The 13805-nt window shown below is 46.5% G+C and overlaps 1 protein-coding gene across 3 annotated transcripts in view; it reads left to right on the top strand.

The window, feature by feature from the left end:
- The first annotated feature begins 136 nt into the window (after nucleotides 1-136).
- Nucleotides 137-13805, top strand: part of LOC129714369 (GEM-interacting protein-like) — a 46666-nt gene continuing 32997 nt past the window's right edge. Inside the window, exons 1-2 of one of the 3 annotated variants that reach the window (XM_055663920.1) lie at nucleotides 137-2051; nucleotides 4253-4396. In XM_055663920.1, the coding sequence (XP_055519895.1) occupies nucleotides 1838-2051; nucleotides 4253-4396 (358 nt within the window). In that variant the 5' untranslated portion in view covers nucleotides 137-1837. Of the gene's footprint in view, nucleotides 2052-4249; nucleotides 4397-5600; nucleotides 5928-13805 lie in introns of those variants that run through there. The other 2 variants (XM_055663918.1, XM_055663921.1) reach the window with 2 other exon arrangements.

Below are 13805 nucleotides of genomic sequence, written 5' to 3'. Positions count from 1 at the left end.
CTAGCATGGGTTAGAATGGGTTAACATGGGTTAGCATGGGTTGGCATGGGCTAGCATGGGTTGGCATGGCCTAGCATGGGTTGGCATGGGTTAGCATGGTCTAGAATGGGTTAACATGGGTTGGCGTGAGCTGGCATGGGTTAGCATGGATTAGCATGGTCTAGCATGGGTTGGCATAGGCTAGCATGGGTTGGCATAGGCTAGCATGGGTTGGCATGGGTTAGCATGGATTGGCATGAGCTAGCATGGGTTGGCATGGATTAGCATGGGTTGGCATGGGCTAGCATGGGTTAGCATGGATTGGCGTGGGTTAGCGTGGGTTAGAATAGCCTGGCCAAAGAATGGGTTGGCTTGGCCAAGGAATGGGCTTGGCATAGCTGGCATGGGCTAGTACAGGCTTCGCCAGCAGTAGCCATCCAGACTGAAGAAGGGTCTCGACCCAAAACATCACCCATTCCTTCTCTCCAGAGATGCTGCTTGTCCCGCTGAGTTACGCCAGCATTTTGTGTCCACCTCCGAACATAATGAAGTTAGGATGTTATGTGATAGTTGTACAAGACCACTGGGGAGGCCACATTTGGAGTACTGTGCCCAGTTTTGGACACACTTATAGGATTGATGTTCAGCTGGAAAGTGCAGACAAGATTTATTGTCTATTGTCTAAAGCATTTGCCTGGAGGAGAGGTGGTGAGACCATGGGGAGAACAAAAAGGATCATTGTAACTAACATTAAGTCACAATAATATTAAGTTACTCTTAAAATTAAAAGTCTGAAGAAGGGTCTCGACCCGAACGTCACCTATTCCTTTTCTCCAAATATGCTGCCTGTCCTGCTGAGTTACTCCAGCATTTTGTGCCTATCTTCAGTGTAAACCAAAGATACTAGCTCCTCTAGTATCTTTGGTGTAAACCAGCATCTGCAGTTTATAGAAACATAGAAAATAGGTGCAAGAGTAGGCCATTCGGCCCTTCGAGTCAGCACCACCATTCAATATGATCATGGTTGATCATCCAGAATCAGTACCCCGTTCCTGCTTTTCCCCCATATCCCTAGATTCCTTTAGCCCTAAGAGCTAAATCTAAATCTCTCTTGAAAAGTTCCTTCTTGCACGTTCTCCCCTGAGGCAATGGTTCGGGGATTGCACGAACGGACAGAAGGGGGCAGAGTTGTTCCAGAGGCATTTTTGGGTCGGCTCCATTAACAAGTGCACCTTTGTTCCCTTTATACCCTGGTTAAAGGCAGAGTGGGATTCCCACAGTTGGCGAGATTGAAGCTCGTCTCTGACAGTAAAGCAGACTCCAGGCTGGGGAATGATGGCATGAACGAGAGAGCAGGATCAAGGCAGAAGTGAGGTTTGTGGACATTTAGGGAGAAAGTTGCTCGAAGTAAATTAGATCTCTCAGCTTTTAGGTGGCTCTTCTGTGTCAGGAAGTAATAGTGTTTATCAATATAAATAAAGATCCAGATTCCTCGCACGGGTCTGCAAATGTCAATAGCTTTACCATTTTTAAACAGCCTTAACATTTTTATACAGCCTTACAATTTTAAAATAACCTTAGCATTTTTAAATAGCTCTACTATTAAAAACAAGACTTTTTGAAGGATTTATTAAGAGTATTTAAAAAAGGCATATCTTGAGCTCCAGGGAGATGCGAAGGTATTTGTGCAGGTGGACAGACAGGTGCTGCATGAGTTGAGTATTGCAGGAGTTGTATCAGTTGAGGACGGGATGAGTGCAGTTTAGTCAGAGTGTTCCAGGTGGGTTCCAGTGCTGTGGGTGGCGTTGGATGGATCTAGCTGTGTTCAGGCTACATCAGGCGAAGGATTCCGTATTCGATGTGTTCCTGCTCCGACCCCTTGCCCGTGAGCGGCGCCGCTCTGCTGCCCCTGTCTCTGGATGTCATGCACCGGGATCAGCGGGGAACCGAGAGCCCAGGACTTTGGCAGCAGCGTAGAAACAGCCCGACACATGGGACCCCGCAGCTGATAGAGCTGGTCCGCAACTTCGCACACACTCTGGCGCAGTTTAAAGACGTCCTTCAATTGAACGGTAGGTGCTGTCGGTGCTGTCGCTGTTTAATATTGGGGTACAGTACTGGTGGGGATGGGTCTGTGTATATAACACGGGTACATTACTGGGGTATAATACTGGTGTACAGTACTGGTGGGGACGGGTCTGTCGCTGTAAGTGCTGACCTCCATATTGCTCAAGTTTGCATTTCTTGTCACTTAACCAATTAAGGTACAGTGAAATTTGAGTTATTCTATTGTGATACTCGTATTTCTTTATACTGAGATGCAGGATGTACATGAGACACTGCACATACCTCAAGTCAATGTGATCTTTGTGGACAATGTCAATTATAATACTGAGATAGAGTCCCCATTGTACAGATCTGTCAACACCTACCTGTTTCTGACCCGTCTCCCTGTTCTTGGTGCATACAGGTGTGGCAGGGCATTGTAATGTGCTAATTATCTTGTCTGATCCACCACAACTACATTCTCCATTAAACAGCACAGACTGTGAAACATTGGGACAGGGTGTACTCGTGTGTTGTGCAACATCTGAGCTGAACTTTTCCGATTTTCCCCCTAGAGTTCCACAACGACAAAACTATGAAATTAAAAAAAGCACGTGGAATTAGTCCCTTGTAGTCAGACCGTCGTGCCTGCACCATGGTAATGAATAAGGTCATGACTGATCTTTAACCAGCATTGCATTAGTTTAGTTTGGAGATACAGCAAGGAAACAACAGGCTCTTCAGCCCACCGAGTCCACGCCGACCTTCGATCCCCCGTTCACATTAGTTCTATGCAAAGTAGATCCACTTTCTCACCCACACGCGGGACAATTTTACAGAGGGCCAATTTACCTGCAAACCCGCACGTCTTTGGGATGTGGGACCACCTGGAGAGAGCCCACGCAGTCACAGGGAGAACGTGCAAACTCTACACAGACAGCACCCGAGGTCAGGATTGAACCTGGGTCTCTGGTGGCGTGACGCAGCAGCTCTACCGCTGTGCCAACGTGCCTCTCTTCTCATCTCTCCCATCGGGCAGATGGTACAAAAGCTTCAATGCACCTACCATTCAACCATACTTTATGGTCACATGTACCTAGGTACAGTGAACCTCCTCTCTCTCTCCCTCTCTCTCTCTCTCTGTCTCTCTCTGTCTCTCTCTCTGTCTCTCTCTGTCCCTCTCTGTCCCTCTCTCTCTCTCTCTCTCTCTGTCTCTCTCTCTCTCTCTGTCTCTCTCTCTGTCTCTCTCTCTCTCTCTCTCTCTCTCTCTCTGTCTCTCTGTCTCTCTCTCCCTCTCTGTCTCCCTCTCCCTCTCTCTGTCTCTGTCTCTCTCTCTCTCTGTCTCTCCCTCTCTCTCTCACACCCTCTCTACAACCTGCAGACTGCACGGTGCTGCTGTTCTTCCTGTGACTGCGCTGCCAGACGTGCCGGGAAGTGGTTGCCCGTCTCGCTGCAGTTCTCATTACTCGTCTCCCTTCCCACGTGTTGCATCCCTTCACCTGGGGACCGCTCACCCAGGCCCATCCTCCCAGCTAGCACGGGCCGGTTGGGCCGAATGGCCTGTTGCCGTGGTGTTGACTCTATGGTGCTACCATCCATCCCACAGTACTACAGGGGGCAACATCAGCAGCCCATCCCCATTTCACCCCTCCCTGATCCCGTGACCCCTGACCTCCTCTCCCCTCGACCCCTGACCCCCCCGCCCCTGACCTCCTCGACCCCTGACCCCCTTGCCCCTTGACCGCTTTGCCCCAGTAACCTGAAAGTCATAGTCATACAGCACAGAAACAGGCCCTTCGGCCCAACTTGCCCATTCTGACCCTGGTGTCCCATCTACACTAGTCCCACCTGCCTGTGTTTTGGCCCATATCCCTTTAAACCTTGTGTAAGGCGGAACTGCAGATGCTGGTTAAACCAAAGACAGATACATAATGGAGGAGTAACTCAGCGAGTCAGGCAGCATCTCTGGAGAGAAGGAATAGACTGAAGTCTGAAGAAGGGTCATGATTAGTGCGGGTGTCAGAGGTTATGGGGAGGAGGCAGGAGAATGGGGTTGTGAGGGAAAGATGGATCGGTCATGATTGAATGGCTGAGTAGACTTGATGGGCCGAATGGCCTAATTCTTCTCCTAGAACTTATGAACTATTCCTTTTCCCCAGAGATACCTGTCCTCTAAACCTGTCCTGTCCATGTACCTGTCCAAATGTCTGGCCTTCTCTTGCAGCAGACGTTGTTGTGAGGCACGAGACGGTGCAGGAACGTCTGGGGGAGATGCTGTTGTCTCTGGAGCTTGTCATCGATCACTACCCCTCACTGAACCCCAACAACTCCCTCCTGGAGACGGCAGCCCTGCTTGTGAACATGGTACACGGTAAGACACCTTTAGTTTAGAGATACAGCGTGAAAACAGGCCCTTCGGCCCACCAGGTCCCCGCCGACCAGCAATCCCCACACACTAACGTTATGTTAGTGTTATTGTGTGGGAAGCAACTAAGCAACTTCCCAGTTAGGAAGCGACTAACAATATTGTGTTCAGTTCTGGGCACCTTGTTATAGGAAAAATATTGTCAAGCTTGAACGGGTTCAGAAAAGATTTGTGAGGATATTGCCAGGACTAGAGGGTGTGAGCTATATGGAGAGTAGGCTGGTTCTCTATTCCATGGAGCGCAGGAGGATGAGGGGTGATCTTATAGAGGTGTAGAAAATCATGAGAGGAATAGATCGGGTAGATGCACAGTTTTTTACCCAGAGTAGGGGAATCGAGGACCAGAGAACATAGGTTGAAGGTGAAGGGGAAAAGATTTAATAGGAATCTTTTTCACACAGAGGGTGGTGGTTGTATGGAACAAGCTGCCAGAGGAGGTAGTTGAGGCTGGGACAGTGAAACTAGTAGGATGACTAGGGTGGGGAAAGGATGGAGAGAGAGAGGGAAAGCAAGGATTGCTTGAAGTTAGAGAAGTCAATATTCATATCGCTGGGGTGTAAGCTGCCCAAGTGAAATATGAGGTGCTGTTCCTCCAATGTGCGCTGGGCCTCACTCTGACAATGGAGGAGGCCCAGGATAGAAAGGTCTGTGTGGGAATGGGAGGGAGGGTTATTAGGTGGACTGAGGTGTTTAGTGAAATGATCGGCGAGTCTGCGCTTGGTCTCGCCGATATATAAAAGTCCACTCCTGGAACAGCGGATACAGTAAATGAGGTTGGAGGAGGTGCAAGTGAACCTCTGCCTAACCTGAAAGGACTGTTGGGGTCCCTGGACAGAGACGAGGAAGGAGATATAGGGACAGGTGTTGCATCTCCCGTGGTTGCAGGGAAAAGTACCTGGGGAGGGGGTGGTTTGGGTGGGAAGAGACAAGTTGACCAGGGAGTTGCAGAGGGAACGGGTCTCTGTGGAAAGCAGAAAGGGGTGGAGATGGGAAGATGTGACCAGTGTTGGGATCCCGTTGGTGGATTATGTGTTTTATGCGATAGGGTGAAAGGTGTTGACTAAGGGGACTTGGTCCTTGTTGTGACTGGGGGGGAGGGGGAGCTGCAGGTTACCAAAGAGACACGAGAAGACAGGAAGCTCTGGTTGGAACCTGAGTCTCTGCAGTGAGTGAAACTTTGCAGGCTATGACAGGCAGGAAATGCACCAGCTCTGCGGATTTGCTGACATCACAAGCCTTGCTGAGACTGAAGTGCTAGGGCAGCGTTGGACTGGAGAGCCCGCACCGTACTAGCTCGCCGCTGGCGTGAAGTCACCCATGCCCGGCAGAGCAGCCCACCCACGGTGACCATCACCTGTGAAGCTCCCTCATCACCCCTTCCTTCCCTGTTAACCCGGCCAAAGACAGAGTGTTACTAGCGGTTAACTCATTGAAATCACCATCAACACAAGAGGCATGGAAGTCACAGAGGAGAATGGTAAGTAAAAAGTTTCCCAAGTGCTGCTGTAATTTGGTAACTTAGACAAAGTTCTCAAAGTGTTTAGTTGGTTAAAATACAAATTGTCTACAGTCAGAAAGTTGGGTTATTTTTGTTCTCTTAGCCTTTAGTTTCTTGTCTCCATTGAGGTTGCTACAGACCACATCCTGTAACATCCGTTGTGTTAGTAGAACAAATGGTTGCTGTCTCGGTTGCTACTTGGGGCAATCATGGTTGATACTTGTTACAAACAAACTCCCCAAACTAAATGATTTGGGCCATTTGCTACCCAGTATCTTATTTGTGGGTTGTGACGTAAGACCACTTGGCTTTTACTGGAAAGATTCATTGTGGAAACTCTGAATAATGCAGTGGGTGAAGAAAGAGTATCTGGTAAAGAGTTTGCGGAACGGAATTGGGACTACACTGAATTGCTGACTGGTCTGTTTCCTTCACTGCTTCTTTAATTCATCTTTCACCATTTTGGGGAAGTTAAATCTTTGTAGAGATTTATTTTAAATTCCCTCTCATCTCGCTTTCTCCTAGAGTCATAGTGTGATACAGTGTGGAAACAGGCCCTTCGGCCCAACTAGCCCATACCGGCCAACATGTCCCAGCTACACTAGTCCCACCTGCCCGCTTTTCGGTCCATATGCCTCCAAACCTGTCTTATCCATGTACCTGTCCAAGTGTTTCTTAAACGTTGGGATAGTCCCAGCCTCAACTACCTCCTCTGGCAGCTTGTTCCATACACCCACCATCCTCCGAGTGAAAAAGTTACCCCTCAGATTTCTGTTAAATCTTTTCCCCTTCACCTTCCTCGTCCCTCATTAACATATGTGCCTGTCCTTGTTTTCACTGGTCAGATATGTCCTAAATCTCTGGTCTCTGACCGTGCCAGGTGTGAGACCATCATGTCCGGTCAACATATGCACAAGTACAGTGGGCTGCAGGTACAATGAAAATCTTGCCTACAGCAGCGTATCACAGGCACAGTCTCAGACAAACACTCAAAAACATAAAGTTCACATAAATTCTACAAGACAATGAAACGGAAATGACTGTGGGGTAAAAAAACAAGACATTAGTGCCAAGAATGAATTGTCATATGTACCGACAATAGAAGAAAGAAATTCTTACTTGTAGCATAACATGTCTGTAAGCACAATGCTTATGGATAACGTATAATAAACATGTTCAATAAACTAATAACCTCAATACAAGAAAAAAACCTAAAGTCCTTAACAATGATAGTACGTATTTCATCCGTTAGTGTTGCGCAGTGTTCAAGGGCCTAATGGTGTTTGGATGAAATTGTTCTTGAACCTGGCCATGGTTTTCAGGCTCCTGTACCTTCTTCCTGTTGGTAGGGGTGAAATGAGATTGAGGCCATGGTGGTGTGGGTCTCTGATGATGCTGGCCGCCTTTTTGGGGCAGCAACTCCTGTAGATCCCTTCGATGGTGGGGAGGTCAGTACTACTAATGTACCTGGCAGTGTTCAGCACATTTTGTAATCTCCTGTAAGGCAGCAGCTCTACCGCTGCGCCACTGTGTCACCCCAATGCTATTATGTAAAATATTATAAAAATACATGTTGCAGTTGACATTGTTTTGGTATATCTTGATGTACTGCCATTGAGGAAAACTTACCATTGAAACAGAAACAGAATATGCCAGGAACCCTCAGCCAGTCAAGTTCAAGTTCAAGTTTGCATTTATTGTCATTTAACCAATTAAGGCACAGAGACATTTGAGTTACAATACACACATAAAATAAAATGTAACAAACATCCACCACAGTGGAATCAACATTCCTCACTGTGATGGAAGGCATTAAAGTTCAGTCACCTTCCTCCTTTGTTCACCCGTGGTCGGGGCCTTTGGACCCTCAGCAGTTCGCTGCTACAGACGGTCCGATGTTCAGGCCCTCTCGTCGGGATGATGGAAACTCCGATGTCAGGATGGATCGGAACACTCCACAGCATGGAGTTCCCGAGTTGGCCGCTCCTTACCCTCTGTCAGAATTGGAATTGGAGAAAAGAGATTAGTTTTAAGTTGCAGAGGGAGTGAGAAAGGGACCTCGTCATTGGTGGGCCTATGATCATGGTCATAAGGTCATAAGAGATAGGTGCAGGATTTGACCACCATCAAGTCTACACCATTCAACCATGGCTGATCTATCTCTCCTTCCTAACCCCATTCCCCTGCCTTCACCCCATAACCTCTGACACCCGTACTAATTGTGAACTGTGCACTGACATGATGGATTGTGAGGTGAAGCAAGACTTTCTCAGTTCCCCGGCTCTGAGAAGGTTTTGGACCTGGGAAAGTGAACTAAATTGTGGTTCTTGAGCATTAGTACAGGTGTCAGGGGGTTATGGGGAGAAGGCAGGAGAATGGGGTTGAGAGGGAAAGATAGATCACCCCTGATTGAATGGCGGAGTAGACTTGGTGGACCGTATGGCCTAATTCAGCTCCTATGACGTTATGAACTTATTGCAACTCACTCAGGAAGAAAGATTTTTGCAAAATTTCCCCAAGCCAAGCTATTCTGAGTAAGTACACAAAATAAGAATTGTGGAAGTAGGTGTGTGGCCACATACACGTATTTTGTGGAACTTAATTACAAATACGTGGGGATCAAATATCATTCAATACAAATTGGTGAACTTTTTTAAATCCTTATTCCATTTGAAACTCTATCAGTATTTCAAAGCTGAAAACTATGTTTTGCACTCTAGTGAATTTCCCTTTGTTCTACCTGTTGAAACTGTGTGTGGCCTGTTAGTGTTCATGTACAGTATAATCTGATGGTTGGATAGCAGGCAAATAGAGGTTTTTCACCGTATCTCGGCAGACTTAACAATAATAAACCAATTTCACAAGTTATAGGAGTAGAATTAGGCCATTCGAGTTTATTCCGTCAAAAACCAATACCGGTCAGTTGATGGGCCAGATTATTTTGCAGAAATAAGGAACTGCAAGTAGTTGTTTACAAAAGTCAGTCTTGGCAATGTTGTGTACCTTCTGCTTTGAATATCTAGCCTGGCAACTCTAATATTCAGCAATCTGACCAAGGGTGGACACAGAGTGCTGGAGTAACTCAGCGGGTCAGGCAGCATCTCTGGAGAACATGGATATTTAACATTTCGGGTCGGGACCCTTCTTCAGACTGAATGTGGTGAGGGGAACACCTCTCTTCTGGCTTTCTCCCCTTCCACCCCAATCAGTGTGAAGAAGGGTCCCCATCCTTTAATTCTGAGGCTATGATCTCTAGAATCCTCTCCACCTAACATCCTCTCCGCATCCACTCTATCTACGCCTTTCACTATTCTGTATGATTCAATGACTCCCCCCCCCCCCTCCCCCCCCATCCTTCTAAACTCCAACAAGTCTGCAAGGTTAATCCCCCCCAGAGTGGCAAGGTGGCGCAGCGGTAGAGTTGCTGCCTTACAGTGCCGGGTATCAACTCCAGTCTTTGATATTGCCACCCTAGGAGATAAAAGGTTCTGACTGTCTATCCTATCTATGCCTCTCATAATTTTATAGACTTCTGTTAGGTCTCCCCTCAACATCCAGCCTTCCAGAAAAAAGTTAAAATATTAGATCTAAGAAAAAAGGCTGTAATGTCATCAATCAAAACAGCACATGTCTGGATCAGAAGAGTTTAGAATTCAGCAAAGGTGGGAGAAGGTATAGTAGGGAAATAATCTGATAAGATATATTAAAATAATTTATAGAAGCACCTGTAGCCTTTTAAAGAGGAAAAGACAAGCAATAAATAACGTGGCTCCTCTGCAGACTGAGACCGGAGATATAATGTTGGAGGAACTGGCAGATGAGATAACCAATATTTTATTTCTGCCTGCAGGGAAGATGTGGATAAATTCTAAACATTGTGGAGAACTGCAGGTCTAGAGAGAATGAGGAGGTGAAATAAACTAATATTAGTGAAAAGAAAGTGTGTAGCTATTAATGGGCCTGAAAGGTTCCGCTATGGAGCGTGGAAACAGGCCCTTCGGCCCGCCGAGTCCATGCTGACCAGCAATCACCCATATACCATAGTCACAAAATGCTGGAGTAACTCAGCGGGTCAGGCAGTGTCTCTGGAGAAAATTATTAGGTGATGTTTCAAGTTAGGACCCTTCTTCAGACTGTAGGGAAGGGGGGTGGGGGATGGTGTGGACTGGAAGCAAGTAAAAACCAGGACAAATCAGGGCCAGCAACAGAAGACCTCGGGCAGGGATGGTCCCTGATAGGCTGATTGTTGGCTATGTTGGATACATTGATGTGAACTGTGGAACTAGTTTAGTTTAGAGACACAGCACGGAAACAGGCCCTTCAGCCCTAAGAGTCCGCACTATCTAACGATCTCCGCACATGAACACTAATTTACATTTACACCAAGCCAATTCACCTACAAACCTGTACGTCTTTGGAGTATGGGAGGAAACAGAAGCTCTTGGAGAAAACCTACGCAGGTCACGTGGAGAACGTACAAACTTTGTACAGACATCATCCGTAGTTGGGATGGAACCCGGGTCCCTGGCGCTGTGAGGCAGCAACTCTACCAGACTGGTTAATGGACTTTTAGTGGAGGTTGGTATTTTATGGAGGTGGTGTTCAGGACCAGCGATGCTTGGGCTGTTTTCCGCTGGAATTCAATTCTGGAACGGTTCCACGGATCAGAATTCGGCAAATTACACCCCACTATTTCAGAAAGGGGAGGAAGAAAGCTGGAAAATATTCAAGAAAGGAAAGCAAGAGACAACTGTGGACCAGTCCGCCTGATGACAGCAGGGAGAAATGCTTGAGTCAGTTAGTAAAGAACCACTGACATGTCATTGAGAAAATAATCATAGGACCCTGCTGAGTCAATGTGAAAGTTGTGAAAGGGAAATCGTGCTTGCAAATGAGTTTTCTGAGGTTACAAGAAGTCGAATAGATAAGGGAGAATCGATGGCCATTGTGTACGCAGAGTGCGGGAAGACCATCAATAAGGTGCCACAAAAGGGCGGCATGGTGGTGCAGTGGTACAGTTGTTGTCTTATAGCGCCAAAGACCCGGGTTCGATCCTGACTATGAGTGCTGTCTGTGCAGAGTTTGTATGTTCTCCCTGTGACCACGTGGGTTTTCTCCGGGTGCTCCAAAACGTCACCCATTCCTTCTCTCCAGAGATGCTGCCTGTCCCGCTGAGTTACTCCAGCACTTTGTGTGTATCTTTGGTATAAACCAGCATCTGCATTTCCTTCCTACAGGTTTGTAGGTTAATTGGCATCTGTATATTGTCCCTAGAGTGTAGGTAGAACTAGTGTACGAGGTGATTGGGAGTCGGTGGCTGATCGGTCCATTTCCACACTGTATCTCTACAACTAAAAACTAAATAAGAGTTTATTAAATTAACATTAGAGCACATTGAATGGGGAGTAATATATTGACTGAGAATGAGAATATATTTACATCTGCAGTTCCTTGTTTCTACCTCTGAGCTTTAATAGTTTGCCTGACTAAATGTCAGTTTGGGGAGGGGATTTTTTACTAAGGTTTAACATTCATCTACGGTGTCCGGAGTGGCTGCTGCTGTTTGTATTTTATTGAGCCAAGTGATTGTACATTTACAACCTGCGTATACTCATGATAAACTACCATTGTGGACAGCATCAATCATTTGGGCAAAGTCCGGCTGGTCTTGGCCACGTGCCATTGGTGATCTGGGTATGATCAGCCCACAGCCTTTAGTTTAGTGATGTAGCATGGAAACAGGCCCTTCAGCCCACCGAGTCCGCGCCAACCAGCGATCCCCGCACACTAGAGTATCCTACACACACTAGGGACAATTTACAATTTCACCAATAAACTTGCATTTAATATTATCTTTAAGATTTAACAAAAGCTTTTCACTGTACCTTGGTACATGTGACAATAAACTAAACTAATCTAAGATTGCAAAATGTATGCAGGTCTGTTTTGTTTTGCTTAGAGATACAATGTAGAAACAGGCCCTTCGGCCCACCGAGTCCACGCCAACCAGCGATCCCCGTACACTAACACTATCCTACACACACTAGGGACAATTTACAATTATACCAAGCCAATTAACCTGCACACCTGTATGCCAGGAAGCCGAAGATCTTGGAGAAAGCCCATGCGGTCACGGGGAGAATGTATTAACTACATACAGACAGTACCCGTAGTCGGGATGGAACCCGGGTCGGGCAAGCGCTGTAAGGCACCAATTCTACCGCTGCGCCATCGTGCCGCCCTGTCGAACATAATTTGGGTGCCAGGCCACATTGCGAGATATTTGGGCAGATAACCACAAGTTTGTTCAAAACTAGAGTAACATCTTAAACAAAGGAATGATAGTAGAGAGGAGAGAAGCACAGGTCCTTGATAGCTGAAGCATTGTCAATAAAGGTCAAACAATTACATTCAGGGGTAAACACCAGGCCAGAACTAAAGGACCATGAATATCTGGGAGGGTTTGTTGGGTTGGAGGAGATTGCAGATAGGTTACCTGTTAATAGACACAAAAAGCTGGAGTAACTCAGCGGGACAGGCAGCCTCTCTGGAGAGGAGGAATGGGTGACGTTTCGGGTCGAGATGCTTATTAAAAGTTACTGCTTGTTGGCATATGTTCCCGAATGAGTTTTGTCCTTGATCAGTCTTGAAATTTAATAGGGAATAGAGCAAAATAAAACTCTGGTATTAATCCCTGATTAAAGTCCTGGAACTGTGGAACCGTTATCAAACTCCGGGAGACCGGCTCGAAATCAATCAATGAAGCTGATGGTGATAAAAGGTGATTAATGATCAGTTGTTCTCTGATCCTCTGCAGTTTTGTTTCTGCTTATCATTGAACTCTTAGTCACCCTCTCCCTATCTTTCAAATGAGCAATGGAAAGCAAGGTAACAGTCACTGAAAGTTTGGCTTCCTTCCTATCAAAGTCTGTAACTGCACCAAAAATTGTGTTTCAGATCTGACCTCTTCAGAAAAATGCATTTTAACGTTGATGTTTTTTTTGCCAATTTTCTCTCTTTCCGGAACACGTTGACTCGTGATTGAAATTGGGATGTTGACAAGTGCTCTCCTGACTTGTTCTTTCAATATGTGTGAATATCACAGTCATACAGCACGGAAACAGGCAATCTTACTAGGAAAATGTTCAAGGGAGAGCCATGCAGATGCAGTTTAATGTGGATAAATGTGAGGTTATCCACTTGGGAGGCAAAAACGGGAAGGCAGATTATTATCTGAATGGTGTCAAATTGGGAAAAGGGGAAGTACAACGAGATCTGGGGGTCTTTGTTCATCAGTCACTGAAAGTAAGCATGCAGGTACAGCAGGCAGTGAAGAAAGCGAATGGCATGTTGGTCTATATAACACGAGGAGTTGAGTATAGGAGCAAAGAAGTCCTTCTGCAGTTGTACAGGGCCCTAGTGAGACCACACCTGGAGTATTGTGTGAAGTTTTGGTCCCCAAATTTGAGCAAGGGCATTCTTGCTATTGAGCGAGTGCAGCGTAGGTTCACAAAGTTAATTCCTGGGATGACAGGACTGTCATATGTTGATAGAATGGAGCGACTGGGCTTGTATACTCCGGAATTTAGAAGGATGAGAGGGGATCTTATTGAAACATATAAGATTAGTAAGGGTTAAACCTGCCTCGACTGCCTCCTTTTGTAGCTCGTTCCATGTACCCACCACTCCTGCCCTTGTGAGAGCGTTTGTTCCTTAGGTTCCCCTTAAATCTTTCCTCTTTCACATTAAAACTACGCCCTCCCAGTTTTGGAATGTCCCACCCTGGGGGAAAACACTGTGAGGAGACGGAGTTCCCCCAGGAATCCAGTTCCAGAGTGATGTTTCCTGCCAAGTCTC

This window comes from Leucoraja erinacea, chromosome 39 (assembly GCF_028641065.1).
Source record: "Leucoraja erinacea ecotype New England chromosome 39, Leri_hhj_1, whole genome shotgun sequence".
Classification (NCBI taxonomy): Eukaryota; Metazoa; Chordata; class Chondrichthyes; order Rajiformes; family Rajidae; genus Leucoraja; species Leucoraja erinaceus.
The sequence above is the reverse complement of the archived record's forward strand: the minus strand, read 5'-3'. Positions and strand labels throughout refer to the sequence as shown.